Source organism: Lissotriton vulgaris, chromosome 5 (assembly GCF_964263255.1).
Source record: "Lissotriton vulgaris chromosome 5, aLisVul1.2, whole genome shotgun sequence".
In the NCBI taxonomy this organism is placed as follows: Eukaryota; Metazoa; Chordata; class Amphibia; order Caudata; family Salamandridae; genus Lissotriton; species Lissotriton vulgaris.
The window spans coordinates 1,559,315,421-1,559,331,165 of record NC_141693.1 but is presented as its reverse complement, the minus strand read 5'-3'; the positions used below and the strand labels follow the sequence as shown (position 1 = coordinate 1,559,331,165).

The window sequence follows — 15,745 nt, the reverse complement described above, 5'->3', positions numbered from 1 at the left end:
GGAACTCTCTCCCCACTCACCTCCGCCTTACACAGAACCACCTTTCCTTCAGAAAGCAGCTTAAAACCTGGCTATTTGATAAGTAATGTACAACCCTCCCCCAAGCGCCTTGAGACCCTCTGGGTGAGTAGTGCGCTATACAAATTCCTGAACTTGAACTTGAACTTCCGTAACTGGCACAATTTACGCAACCTGAAGTCAATCTCCATCCTTTATGCTTACATTAACTCTACACCTAACTTTAATGAGTACCATTACCCTTACCCTAACTCTTATTCACACACACACACACCCAACCTCAAAGGTGGCAGGAAGGCCACAAAGAAAATGCCCTGCAAAACCAATGATCCAGTGAATATTGCCTTACCCAGCTGCCTAAATCAACCTTGGCCTCAGTGTCACCCAGCCCCCAAATACAATGATCCTCCCTGGCCTTGTCCTAGGCATAGGGGATATGTGTGGTTCTCTGCCCCTACAATGCAATCACACTGCCTTACCCATGTGTCAGAGTGGGTTGTTCATGTTGGCCTCATGAAGGCCCATCCTCAGACAGGAGAGGTAGTCCTGTAACACAACACACCAGTGCTGGTGCCGGTTGCCTCCTGGCCCGGGCAAGTCACCATTTCAGTAGGAGTTTAGAACACAGTAAGCTGTGTGCTATAGAATATGGACTCAGCCGTATACCTTTCCTCAATGTAACTGTATTCTGTAGATACAGAGACCAGCCTTTACCCAGGCCTGTTGTTTGATATCGAGTACCACTCCCCCCTTGAGTCCAGGGCCTGGTCTTAGACCCGGTCTTGTATTGAACACCCACATTCCTAAATGTAAGTTGTCTTGGAGGGTGGCATTTCCGTTGGTGCTCTATTACTTCTGAAGTCATGAGTAAATCAAAGGAGAAAGTAAAGGTTGAATGGCTTGTTTTTATGGTAAATTTAAGAGATTCTTGCATTTGGTATCATAAGCCCCTTCAAAATAAATTTTCTAAACAAATTTCTTCAACAAATGTTATATACACATGAGGAATGGAAGCTGCACTGGGCATTTATTTGATACAATTTTGTTTTCGGAATTGTAGACTGCCTACGTCTTTAGACATATTTTAGCTTTTCTTTCTCGTAAACTTTTATCTAATTGTGAAATACATTTAATAAATGTGAACCGCCGCTGCTGAGGAAAGTTTGAAATATGAGACAGAAAGAGATGCATGGTTCTTACCAGCTCAATATCAGAAAGACAACCCTTGTACGCTTCAAGTACCTGCCGGCATGCGAAAGGATGAACCTTGGCACATGTTTGGAAACCAATTACTATGCCCTGCAAATAGGGAAAGACAACTCAGCCTCTGGGAGATAATAGACATTAACCAAACACAGACATTTAGTACAAGAGATTTCATATTAGAAAGAAAGGATAAAGCTGGTTCTTGATTTCACATTCAGTGTTTACAGCTGGTATTGGTGAATCATTGTCAACTAGTAAAGCAAATATATTCAGTGGCCTGAAAGCATGATTTAAGGATACCTTTATACAGCTATGCTGGAGGGCCTTTACCATGCTACTTAAAAAGCATCTTTGGACAATAAGATGAGAGTTCCGTCACTATTTGTTTTCTGTCACTTTGTTCTCTCTGGTGTTTCACATAAAGGAACTGCAAGGACAGTTCAATACACAAGCCTTCTTTACAACAAAGGAGTGTGATTTCTTTAGAAGTGGTGCTTATCCTTTCTTCCTCATGTCTACTGTTGTCTATTTTGAAGGCCTTTCTGAGAGAGTCATTTCAAAGCCTTCACATAGCTTTATGTCTTTCACCACTTTATCTGCTACATTGATTAAACTTGATTTATCTTGTTCAAACACTGGCTTCTATCAAGAGAGATCACCTAAAGTGGCTCCTAACTATCCCTGATGAAATGCATTATTAGTCACCTGAAAAAAGGAGCTCTACATTCAGTTTCTGCTAACTTAGTCCACATCTACTCTGTAGAGGGGTTTCACTCTACTATAATTTGCCTATGCACGGAGTACAAAATCACACTTTTGGGTGAGAGGAAGTACTGAGTGAGGAATGTTTCACCGGTCATCAATAATTTACCATCAAGCTCTATGAATGAAGTTACAAATCTACACAATGTACAACCAGATGCTCCACAGCCCCATATTACTACCTTCTCAACTTGTTTTTGTTGTGGTCGTACAGGGTGAAATACCCTAGGGAAATAAATCTATGATAATTGTAAGAAATGCACTTGATACTTACTGCATGGTAAGGCGTAGCGATGAACCTAGTAGATTCGAACATGCTTCGAAGGAAGGGTAAGATCAGTGCAGTATCATCACAGCTGGCCATGCACTTACCAAGGCACTGGAAAATAAAACCCTAATATGGGAGTGAATTAAAGACAGTCTGAGTTAAGAATAAACAGCATCTCCTGCTCACTCTATGAAAGTCTTACTTATATTTGAGTATTCATCTTTGATTCACTCTACGCACATATTTGTCTCACACTTTCACATAGCACTTAATAAGTTGAGTGAAATGTTTGTTATCTTATGTATAGTATAGTTATATTTTCTGGACATTGTAGAGATTTGTATATGGTCCTGAATATGACTCAAAACAAGGAAGTGAGGGGTAATGTGAGCCAATGAAGGTCCATTACCTAGGCTCTGAAAGTGCTAATGCAGAAACCAGTGGAAATACTGCTCCTTTCAGAAAGCAAAGTAGAAAGAAAGGCGGACAAAGAAAGGGGAATCCTAAGGATTTTTTCTTGGTGCCTTCACAAATACATGAGCATGTAATGTCTCATCATCAAGGGTGTTCTTCATAGGGCTGGCAATGCAATGCCCTATGGGACCCACGAAGGGTCGCTTTAACAGAGATCTTTTCAATTTTGCCATCTGATGAAAGTGCCAGTGTGAGGGCGTTTTGAATGTGTGAGGTTGAGTGAATGTGTATAGTGAAGTGAAGAGAGACTAAAAAGAGGTATTCAACTGGAATTTAAACTGATGGTTTCCTTGGCAGGTTTAAAAAAACATAACTAGGTACGGGCGACTACAGGGAGGTAATGTATCCAAGTAGCCGAAATCTGTGAATGTGGTCAGGTTAACGTGTTTCTTGCCTGTTGGCCCAAAAAGTATCTGTACCACTTCTTCAGGACCTAAAAAAGAGAGAGCTAATGCTACCCCACATCTAAGATGTGATATAAAGTGTAGGTAATCCCCTAAAAGAAAATACCTTTGTTCAAAAAGTTTAAAATTGATCGTCCAACTTAGAAAAAAATAAGAAAATGAAGAAAACACACAGTAAACAAATGTTTTGCATGTATGGACCAATGTGTCTCCAGGATCGCTTTTCCGGGACACTGTATGTGCATGCTATTGTTATGGCTGATCAGGCGCCACAATGTGAAGGAAGTAAAAAACACACTAGTACATGCAATATAACAGAACAGGCAAGTGGACATACAGGTAACAGACAACATAAAACCAATCAGCGTTGATGTTACACAGTGTATCACAAGTTGTCCTCAGGAGTGAGTGAAGGGTCTTACCCTTTGGATCAGTGACCCATAGGTCAAAAGCAGAGTGTAGCCCTCAGCTGCTAACTGTGGAAAGAACAATGATAGTCAACATAAAGAAACAGCAAGTCAAGTGGACCCAAATTGCCTTGGGGTGAGAAAAAAAAGAAAAACAGAGAGTTTTCAAGAGAGGCAACCATACTCATGTGGTTTCTGTACAGAGAGCGCAGGAGACCTACCATCCTCTGTTCATCTGGATTGAGACTGATCAGGAGAGAAGACCCGTCTTTTAAGGTGCAGGTAATTGTAGTGATTGTCCTTGGGTGGGGTGCATGCGACCGTGGGAAGGAGTGATGACGCACTGGGCCCCTTGAGATTCCAGAGCCATGATTCGCGTTTAAGTGTATCCAGAAACCGAAGGACCTCCTGGTAAACACCAGACCTCATATTCAACAGTCCCACATGCCGAACATCTTGTGGGCCTTGCCACCTGTCACAGGGCATTTTCCCTGTGGGTCCTACGGGGTATGCCCACTGACTAAACATTCCTAAGAGGTCAGGTTGGGTCCCCAATTCGCCTGGAAACAGAAAAGTCACAGTAACTGCAGTACAAAAAACTGTGTTTACCTGATCACCTGCCTTTGTGGGAATGACCACGAGCGCTATCGAACCAAGAATAATGGAGTACTGGAGCAACAAATGCTGCAGACACAGCACTACAAAAATGTGCCATCACTTTTCCAACTCCAACCACTCTCCAGATGACCTCTGGCAGATAATTTTGGAAGCTATTAATTCATGGAGCCCTTTAAACCATTTCAGAAGAGCAAGGGTGGATTTTATGTCTCTCCACCAACAGCAAAGGTTTAAAAGATGAAATCCTCTAGTGCGAGGTGTAATTCAGTCCCCTGTGAAATCAGATACTCTCTTACTATGGCTGGATTGACATTTTCTTCATACATGGGACCTGATATACCATATCACCATTGACACCATGTCACATATGGAATGCCCGGCTATGGAGTCCCAGACACCACACTAAGCAGTGCTTATGATAAGCATTTTGCGACTTGGCATTGGTCTCTTCTTCAGTAACACAAATGATTCTGTTGATACCAATGAGGTGGTACCCTCCAATAAGTAACCATTTAACTGTCTTAGTCTACTGTTTGAGTTACTTACCTTCGGTAACGCTTTTTCTGGTGGATACAGTACCTGCCTGTGGATTCCTCACCTTGTGAATATCCCGATGCCTCAGCAACGTTCTGAAAATTCTTTGTAGCTCGCCGGCGTGGACGACGGCACAGGAACGCACGACATCGCACCGGCTCCTCTGATGTCACTGACTCCATAATATGCCTACACCGGCGTGATGACATCAGTTCGGTCCTTTTTTCCGTGCCTTCGAGGAACACGGACGGACCAACAACAATAGATATATACACAGTATACACAGTACAAACTAGTCAAGTTAACACACATAGTGTGAATATAACATAGTAAATCATGTACAAGAACACACTTCCTTTGAGGATAACTTGTATACATTAAAAAAACATTACCAGAAATTCAGGTATGGAAGAGTGAACAACGGGGAGGCGGGTGGGCATGTGAGGAATCCACAGGCAGATACTGTATCCACCAGAAAAAGCGTACCGAAGGTAAGTAACTTTTTCTTCTGATGGATACATCTGCCAGTGGATTACTCACCTTGTGAATAGATTCCCACAGCAGTCCCCACTCCAGGAGGAGGGTGTCCACTCCTCTATACCAGAAAGTCCTGAAGGACAGAACGCGCAAAGTGGCCGTCCCTCCTCACTTCGGTATCCAAGCAGAAATGCTTTGCGAAAGTGTGGAGGGAAGCCCAAGTTGCCTCTCTACAAATGTCCTCTACAGGAACACCCCTAGACAAAGCAGATGTTGATGACTTTGCTCTAGTAGAGTGAGCTCTTATACCCTCTGGAGGTTCCTTACCAGCCAGGGCGTAGCAGATCTTGATGCATAGAATAATCCATCTTGAAAGTGTGCGCTTATGCACAGCTCTTCCTTTTCTACAGCCAGCAAATCCAACAAACAACCGGTCATCCACCTGATAGTCCTTTGTCTTATCAAGATAAAAGCTCACCGCCCTCTTAGGGTCCAGACGGGGAAGCCGTTCCTCCTCCTTGGAAGGGTGAGGGGGAGGATAGAAGGTAGGAAGGGTAATAGACTGTACTAGATGGAAGGGAGTCACCACCTTAGGCAGAAAAGCAACCCTGGTCCTAAGAACCATTCGTTCAGCATGAATGGTCAAGAATGGGGGCTTCGAAATAAGAGCTTGAAGCTCACTTACCCTCCTTGCCGAGGTAATAGCAACCAGTAAGACCGTCTTAAAAGACAAAAGTCTCAAGGGACACTTGTGCAAAGGTTCGAAAGGAGAACCCAGTAAGCACCAGATTCAAGTCCCATTGAGGTACAACAAAGGGAGTAGGATGAAATTTATTCGTAAGGCCCTTTAGAAATCTTAAAACAACAGCAGACTTAAATAAGGACGGCTGATTCGGCAGGCAGAGAAATGCCGACAAAGCCGAAAGATAACATTTGACTGTAGCAACAGCAAACCCTTGCTGCGCTAAAGAAAGAGCAAATTGAAGTATAGCTGATAAACGAGCCCTCAAAGGATCAATGGATTTCTCCCCACACCATGAAACAAACCGAGACCACCTATAAGAATAGATAGACTTGGTGGAGTCACGTCTGGCCGATAAATTATGACATCCACCTCATCATGTGGATATAGAAAAGGAATTCAGGTTGCCCCGTTCAATCTCCAGGCATGAAGGTGTAAGGTCTGGAGGTGGGGGTGTTGAACCTGCCCTCCATCTGAGAGAGGAAATCTGCCCTGAGAGGGAGACGGAGCGGCGGGCACGAGGAGAGGTGGAGAAGATCTGTGTACCACACTCTTCTTGGCCAATCCTGGGCGATCAATATGACTTGGGCCCGGTCTTGGCGAATCTTTCTCAGAACCTGAGGAATCAAGGGTATGGGAGGAAACGCGTAAAGGAGTTGTGAGCCCCAACTCAACTGAAACGCATCCCCCAAAGCTCCGTGCATCGGATACTGGAGACTGCAGAATGACGGACAGTGAGCATTCTCGTGAGTGGCGATCAGGTCCACCTGAGGAGTTCCCCACGTCAGAAAGACGTGACAAACTACCTCTGGATGAAGCCTCCACTCGTGGTCGGCCGAGAACTGCCGACTGAGACTGTCTGCACGCACAATCAGAACTCCGGCCAGATGATTTTCCATCGGACAAATCTGATGGTCCTGAACCCAGGATCAGAGACGCAGAGCCTCACTGCAGAGACACTGCGACCCGACTCCTCCCTGATTGTTGACATACCACATCGCGGTGGTGTTGTCCGTCAGGACATGACCCGACCACCCGCAAAGGGAAGGGAGAAAGGCCTTGAGTGCTAGACGTATCGCCCGCAACTCTAGAAGATTGATGTGAAGCAACCTTTCCTCTGGAGACCAAAGACCCTTGATCTCCAGATCCCCCAGATGAGCACCCCACCCTAGAGTGGATGCATCCGTTATCACCGTGGCAACCGATGGAGGTAGATGGAAAGGCTTTCCTTGATACAGATTGCCTTCCACCCTCCACCAAGAGACATCCACTGCAGCTTCTCTGGAGATCCTCACAGACTCCCTGAGATCTCCGTTGTGTTGATACCACTGCCTGCGGAGACACAACTGGAATGCCCTCATGTGCCAGCGTGCATGGTTGACCAACAGAATGCAGGAAGGCTTCAGACCGAGCAGGCGAAGGACCTTCAGGACTGGAACGACCGCTCCATTGTGAAAAAAAAGAATCATTCCCCGTATGTCGAGAATCCTTTGAGGTGGAGGGAATGCTCGACATACAGTTGTGTCCAGTATCGCACCTATGAACAGGTTGAACTGGGAGGGCACCAGGTGAGATTTGGGTACATTTATTGAAAAACCCAACCTGTACAACAACTGAGTTGTGACTTGCAGATGATGGAGCACTGTCTCTGGAGATTCTGCTTTGATCAACCAATCGTCCAGATATGGGAATACAGGTATCCCGACCTTCTGAGATGTGCTGCCACCACAGCCATGACCTTGGTGAAAACTCGAGGTGCAGTAGTAAGACCAAACGGAAGGACCGCAAACTGGTAATGTTACGATCCCACCAGGAAACGGAGATACTTTCTGTGCGACTTCAGGATAGGAATATGGAAATAAGCATCCTGCAAGTCGATCGACACCATTCGGTCCTCTTCCAGCAGCGCCTGAAGAACCTGAGCAAGGGTGAGCATCTTGAACTTCTCCTGTTTCAGGTAAAGGTTCAAGATCCTAAGATCCAAGATTGGACGAAGTCTGCCATCCTTCTTGGGAATCAGGAAATACCAGGAGTAGCATCCCTGACCCCTTTCCTGCTCCGGAACCACCTCTATCGTACCCTTTCATAACAGTGACAGGACTTCCTCCTGCAGGAGAAGTAGGTGGTCCTCTGAGCAAAATCCTTGGCAAGGAGGGTAATCTGGAGGAAATTCCCGAAAGGTAAGAGCATACCCATTCTCTACAAGATTGAGAACCCAAAGATCTAATGTAACCGATTCCCAATCCCGTAGAAAATGGGTAAGCCAACCCCCTACAGGACCCGCATGATCCAGAATGGCGGATCTAGGGCTGCTTTGCTGATGGTGAAGGGGGTTGGGCAGAGGAGGAAGCTTGACGTCCTCGAGGACGAGCTCTTTGTTTGCCCCTGTAGGATTTATATAGTGGATTTTGCTGTTGCTGCTGCTGTTGAGTTTGACGGTAGGGATGAAAGGACGAATGTCCAAAACCTCCATACCGCTTAGTCGCAGAGCCTCTGGACTGCAGCCCCAAAGATCTGGCAGTAGCCCTACTGTCCTTAAATCTTTCCAAAGTTGCATCAGATTTTTTGCCAAATAGTCCAGCACCATCAAATGGCAAATCCAACAAGGCTGCCTGAACGTCCGCAGAAAAGTCAGATGACTTCAGCCAGGCAGCCCTTCTAGAGGCAACAGAAGTTCCCATAATGTGAGCAACTGAATCAGCAGTGTCAAGACCACTTTGAATCACTTGACGTGCAGCCGCCTGTGTATCGGCCAACACCTCATTAAAATCCTTTCTGCTGTCCTCAGGAATTTTAGGAGCCAACTGCTGTACAGAGTCCATCAGGGCATGTATATATCTCCCCAAGAGACATGTGGCATTGGTCGATTTTAGAGCCATACTTGCCGAAGAGAAAATCTTCTTCGCAGTCTGATCCTGTTTCTTGGACTCCTTATACCCAGGCACTTGAGGGAAAGCACCAACAGTCTTCTTCGAACAGGCTGCCTGTATAACCAGACTTTTAGGCAAAGGATGTGAGGATAGAAACTCAGGATCACCAGGTGCGACCCTATACCTCCTTGCAACACCCTTAGCCACTGCAGGAGCTGTAAGAGACCTGTTCCAAACCTCCAATATAGGCTCAGTCAAAGCCTCATTAAAAGGAAGCAATGGTTCCACAACTGAAGATGGGGAATGGAGGACCTAAGTCAAAAGATTAGACTTGTATTCAGCTGTAGGCAAAGTCAAATTTAAAAGATCCGCAGCTTTTTTGATGACCACATGGTATGGTGCAACGCCCTTTGAAGGGGAATCAGGTACAGAGGACAGCTTCCATTCAGGGGAAAGCTCCAAACCACTAGCATCCCTCAAATCATCAAAATAGTCCTCCTGAAGCTCACCTTCTTCCACCTCAGCCTCAGCCTCTCTAAATCTTTGCTCCTCTATAAGGCGCTGAGCTTCTCGCCTCGATCTCTCCTTTAAGAGTCGCGCCGCCGAATCCGTGACCGACTCCGACGGAGCCGGTGCCGGCGTTGAGATCGGATCCGGAAGCCCAGGTCGCTGCTCATGAGGTCGAGCTGGAACCGGCGACGATGGAATTGGCTTTGACGACCTCGGAGGCTCCGAGAAATGCCAAGGCGGAGCCGGCACCGGTATAAATGGCATAAAAGGAGCTGGAGCATAGGAGTGGGGAACTACTAAATTATATGCCAATGGACCCATGGGACCCGAAGGTGCCCCAGAGGGGTACAAAGCTCTTGCGTAGACTCCATACATTGTGTTTAAAAACGAAGAAGGGTCTTGACCTTGAGCTGGGAAGGGCAGGTAAGGACCTACAGGATGCTCTCTTGGAGGTTCCAGTTTCGCCTCCTCTTCCACAGGCGGATGGACTGGAGTCATCGAGCCCTCAGGTAATGGAGCCTCTTCTTCCTCTCGAGCCGGAGACAGCACGGAGAGGGATCCAATACCGGTGCCGGAGAACGCACTGGCGACTCCAAGGGCGAAGCCTCACCTTCTGGAACACCAGGTGAAGGAGACACCTCATCTTTTATATGCCTCCTCTTAGGCGACTTCGGTCTCGACTCCGAGTCCTTACCAGAGTGATGTCGAGATCCATGCCTTCGCTTCTTATGCTTCTTCTTCGTTGACCTCGAAGCATGACCAGATGACGACCTCGAAGACGACGCCATGCGGGACCTCGACCCCGACCTCGACTTCGACCTCGCCCTACTCGAACGTGATCTCAAAGTCTTCTTCTCCTTTCTACCTTTCAACTTCCCCACCAGAAGTTTTGCTTCCCTCTCTCGAAGAGCCTTCGTGTTCATCTTCTTACACGAAGAACAGCATTTGACATCGTAGTTCTAACTCGGGCATCAGATACAATCCTCGCGCGGGTCCGTAATCGACATCATCTTGCCGCACTCCCCACATGGCTTGAACTCGGTCTTCTTAGACGACATCTTCAGCGAGAAACAAAGAAGCAAGAAGACACCAAACAGAGAAAAACAGTAACAAAGTTACTAACAGCTACCGAGGTACCCCGAAACCGTTAGCGTCGACGACGTGGAAAAAAGGGAACTGATGGCATCACGCCAGCGTAGGCCTATTATGGAGTCGGTGACGTCAGCGGAGCCGTGCGCGATGTCCTGCGTTCCTGTAACGTCGTCCACGCCGGCGAGCTACAAAGAATTTTCAGAACGTTGCTGACGCAGGGGGATATTCACAAGGTGAGGAATCCACTAGCAGTTGTATCCATCAGAAGCCGCCTTACTAATACCATTGACAACTTTGGTCGGCCTGCATTTGACCGCTACACACTCCAAGTTGTCCACCACGGAGGGATGATACTTTTGCTACACAAGCACATGAGGGGCTTGCTCCTATTGGCTCCAGCCTACCTCTTCTCTTTCCTCTTCTCTTCATTTGACATTTCCCAATAGTGCTCACCAAGCATCCTAATCCATTGGGAATAGACCACTTGGCCGCCTCGTGTTACTTATTACATGAGGTAGCCTAGATTTCCAACATGAAAACAGATGCCATTATGCCTAGATTCCACCATGAGGGATCGCTAGGAGTTATGTGCACCTGATTTGCTCTCCATCACTGTATATACAAGAGTACTTAGGTTTACTATTCATTTCTCTTACCATTACCCTTGATTAACAAAACATTCAACTGTCTTACTTTACTACTTAGAGGCCACCTTACAAAAACCATGGATGACATTGGGATGCCCAGCTTTTAACCACTGCACACTCTGGGATAGGCGCCACTGAGGCATGATACCTCTGTTACATCAGCACGTGAGAAGCTCACTCCTTTTGGCTCAAGCTCGCCCCTCCCCTCCTCTCCTCTCCTCATGTCCACTAGGTCATCACTCCTTCCAGCTGCTGCCCACACCACACCTGAGGACAATCGCTCCAATTGCCCGTACCTTCAATGACAGGTCTTCTCCTCTGCTCAGTCTCGAGCCAGGCGAGCAGAGGAGGGTAGGCCTCTTGTGCTCTCCGTGCAGAAACCATGTGAATATGGTTGCTTCTCTTGAAAACTTTTTCTTTTTCTTTTAACACTAAGTCATTTGGGTCCCCTTGATTTACTGTTTCTTTTTACTGACCATCATAGTTTTTTCCACTGTCAGCAGCTGAGCACTACCCTCTGCTTTTGACCTATAGGGCATAATTAATTGATCCAAAGGGTAAGACCCGTCACTCACAATGGAGGACATCCAATAACTTATGATACGCTGAGTAACACAAACACAGATTGGTTTATTTTGTCTGTTCCATGTAGGTTCACTTGCTTATTCTGTTATATTATATGTACTTGTGTGTTTTTCCCTTCTTTCACGTTGTGGTGACTGGTCAGCGCCAAAAATAGCATGCACATGTCTACCTTTAGAGACACTATGATACAGTGAGTTGGAAAATCGATTCTGGTGACACATTGAACCAAACATACAAACATTTGTTTAATGAGTGTTTTCTTTAATTTTTCATTTATTTTCTAGGTTAGATGATCAGTTCTAAACATTTTGAACCAGGTATTTTCTTCTAAAGGAATACCTTAGCAGCATATCATGTCTTAGGTGTGGGGTCGGACTATCCCCCGTATTTTTGGTCCTGACGAATCATTGTGGAACCTTTTTAGGCCATCGAAACCTGACCACACTCACAGATTTAGTCTACTTGGGTACATCACACCCCTGTTTTAGCCCCAACCAAATTATATTTTTTTAATCCTACCAAGGGAACCATCACATTACAGTTCAGTTTGGTATCTCTTAGATAGTTTTAGTCTCCCTTTACTTCACTGTACACATGTACTCCACCCCTCACATTCAAAATGCCCTTACACAAGCACTTCTCATCAGACAGCAAAAAGAAAAAGATCTCCCTTAAAGTGACCTTTCATGGGGCCCGTAGGGCATTATAGCGCTAGACCTATGAGAAGCAAGCCCACTATGAAGTATTACATACTCAGTGATGTGTGAGGGCACCAAGAAATAATCCTTAAGATTCCCCCTTCTTTGCCCGCCTTCCTTTCTTCTTTGCTTTTTGATAGGAACAATATCTCCACTGCTTTTTGCATGAATATGGCCTCACATCCCCTGAATGGGGATTGGCTCTAACATGAAGACTACCTATTGGCTAAAGGAGATCTATTAGGGAAATGAGTATAGCCCTGAAATGTTGTGGCTTTTATTGATTCAAGTGGAGAGGATTATCTCAGGGAGTTCATCTCCATCTGCTTCTTAGTAGGTCAGTCCTTCCAGGGAGCGGGAGAACCATACCTGATTTTCCCAACAGGCTAAGCCCAATGCTGTGTACCCATATTATAAAAATTACCTTTACTAATGGAATACACAGTTCTACCCTTCTCCGACTTTGTGTTAAATTGACTTCCCCAATGGTTCAATACTGACCCTTGAGAACACTAACCTCCTCATTCACATGATGGGCAAAACTGTCAATCTGTTCGGTGAGTTCTTCCATAAAAGAGACATGCCATTCTCTGTATGGGGCTTGTTTTAGGATAGTCCCCAGGAACTGCAAGGAAAACAGTGAGAGACTTTAATGCAGTAATAGAAACGTAAATGAAGTATCCACGGCTGGCGTCTGCAGTGATTTTGAGAAGATACATTTGTAGCCCTGTGCAACAACAGTCAGATTTATGAGTAATGCAATGATCACTGTAGAGCCTGTAATTTACCTGGGTAAAACATGCAGATAAACTCTGATACATGTAGGACTAGGTGTCATAAGCATGCAATTTCCAGTTTTATGAATGTCAACTTGGGCCAATAAGGTTTTTAATGCTTCTGGTAAATATTGCATATTAGGGAAATGTTATGCACCGAGTACAGCTGCTCCCCTCTGTGCCCAATCATAATCAACATCATAGTAACGATCATAATCCATAGAAATAATAGGGATATGGGGAGAATAGTGCAACCTCATAGGAGAACAGCACTATGATGGGGTGAATTTATTATCTGCATATATTCACGCTGAATGAGTGGCTATGGAAAACAGAGAGACAAGCGTCATGTGAGACATTCATTAGCAATTCATCCTTACCGAAACAAGCGTGCATTTCCACTTTGCCAAGTCAAAGGTTCTTTCCGTGGAAGCTGAAATAGTAGTTGGTAAAAAAGAAATATATGTAAGTAAAAGTGAATAGCAAGCAACATTTCAAAGGCAATGTGTTTACATACCAAGCACTAGCATAAGTAGATTCACACAATTCAAAGTGTGCAAAATGTGTTTGTTGGCTCAGCCTGTCCTCGGAATTGAGTTCATGGTCATTAGTTGTTCATGTGCCCTTGATGTCACTCTTAGCTCCTTATATCTGGTTGTAATTTTAGGTTTATATATTCTGGTTTCCTTTCTTATATAACAGGAAGGTCACCACACCACTTGTTTGCAGAAAATCAGTTTATTACAGAGCTACTGCCAAATAAGCATTTCAGCTGTCAGATGAAGCCTTGATCACATAGGGGATCGCCGTTGTGGTTCACGAGTAAAAAAGTGCATATGTGCTCTAAAATTACATACACATAGAAAAATACTCCTTTATTATATCAAAGACCAAAATATTTTGTAACACTTCTTAATTTGCTATAATACCCAGTGTACCCCAATATAGGCCTAGGTAGTCGCACAAGCTTTTACTGACATTTGTCCTACCTTGCTCTACATAACAGTTCTGGCCCTGACCTTTTACCTAGTTAGGTGCTGCATAAATGTTGTGTAGTTTTCTCAAAAAACTAGCCTAATTTATTATGCATGAGGATTCTTAGTATCACAGCAGGATTACAATCTTGTGCATAATAACTCTGTATAAGGGTCACCACTCTCGTCATCCTTGGCTGACATGCCCACAGTACCATGGCACGTCTAGGTAGAACCCTTGATGGTACCTTTCGGGTATATAAGTAGAACATCTTTGCTGGGCAAGCCGGAGGAGAAAAAGATTCTATGCTGACATGCTGACACGAGACGCTGAAGTCCCTGCATGCAGACACTCCAGTTAGCAGTCGTCTGACATTACTTGTGGGTTGTCCACTCGAGACCAAGATGGGGTCCTTTGCTTTCTCACATCAGGTATTGGGGTTTGCTCTTTCCTAGGAGGTTCTTGGCTATACACCAACATACATGCTAGGTACACTTAGGTACATCTAGTTAGGGTTTGCATCATAGGAGTACGCACTATTAACTTCATGTATTTATATGTCTGCATATATTCACTATTTTAGCAACATGGTAGAATTCTACTTTTTATTTACTATATTGGTGCTTGTAATCGTCTATATCTGTTTCTGTCTTGTGGTTGTTGCAGCACATGTGTTTTATGCTAGAATGACTCTGGTTCAATAAATACTTATTGAAAACGCCCCCACCATTTAGTCTGTGTATCTCTCTGAGATAAAGTGAGCACAAGTGACCAAGCAAAAAGTATTGTACTGTTTCCATGATCCCTGAGGGGTCAGGGTTCTCATGCTCGATAGATGCCAGAAACTATTTTCTCCTTGGTAAGAGTGTGGGGCTTATAGTGGCACTGTGAGCTAGCTGGTCTACATACTAACATATCCTTTGGGGTGTCTGGAATCAGTCTGGATACCAATCCCTTAGTTTATGTTGTCTAAAACGTGGAGATCCTTTATAGATTTGTAGGAACTACCCGACTAATTCACATAAGTGACATTATAATTTGCAATTAATTCTACCTTAAAAACACAATAAAACACTTCCGCATGATATCTGCTACACAGGCTGAAATACAAATCTTGTTTTTCAGAAAACAAGGGTGTTTAACCTTACAGAATTATGTATCAATCAATTTATTAATAACATAATATCACCAACCTTTCTAAATGTTCCTCCGTGTGAACTTCTCACATAGTAGGATTCAATTATGCAACTTTTAAACTACTACTTTTAACTGCAACATATGGTTGTACCAGAGTTCTAACATTTTCTTTCATATTAATTTCTGTGAAATACCCTGTTCATCCTTAGTCATCACACAAACAATGTTATGCCCGAGTAGACTAATCTAACCTACCATGTACCCTGACTAATACCTACTTCTAATATAAACGCAGCGAGAGCGTTTGGTGTTTATAAATGTGTGTGCTAAATCTCTTCTGTATTGAGGCCACCAGGAGTCTTGGTTTCAAGTTTAGTCATTAGAAGAGTTGGTGCTACTGAGTTGTTACAATAAGTCACAATTGAAATAAAAGAAAAGGTGCCAAAACAGGTAGTGCTCTAAAATAATGTTTACCTTGGATATACTAAAGAAATATTTTTTTCTATGTTTATGGAATTTTTTGGCACATATGTACTTTGAAACAC

General features: G+C 44.5%; 1 protein-coding gene across 1 annotated transcript in view; it reads right to left on the bottom strand.

Annotated features, from left to right (window-relative positions):
• The window catches only part of LOC147715150 (maestro heat-like repeat-containing protein family member 1), an 89,951-nt gene that overhangs the window by 13,673 nt on the left and 60,533 nt on the right, over positions 1-15,745 (bottom strand). The window contains exons 17-20 of the mRNA XM_086920413.1: positions 13,469-13,521; positions 12,830-12,937; positions 2,261-2,380; positions 1,219-1,317 (exon numbers count right to left, since the gene is read on the bottom strand). Coding sequence (XP_086776539.1) covers positions 1,219-1,317; positions 2,261-2,380; positions 12,830-12,937; positions 13,469-13,521 — 380 coding nt within the window. The remainder of the gene's footprint in view (positions 1-1,218; positions 1,318-2,260; positions 2,381-12,829; positions 12,938-13,468; positions 13,522-15,745) is intronic.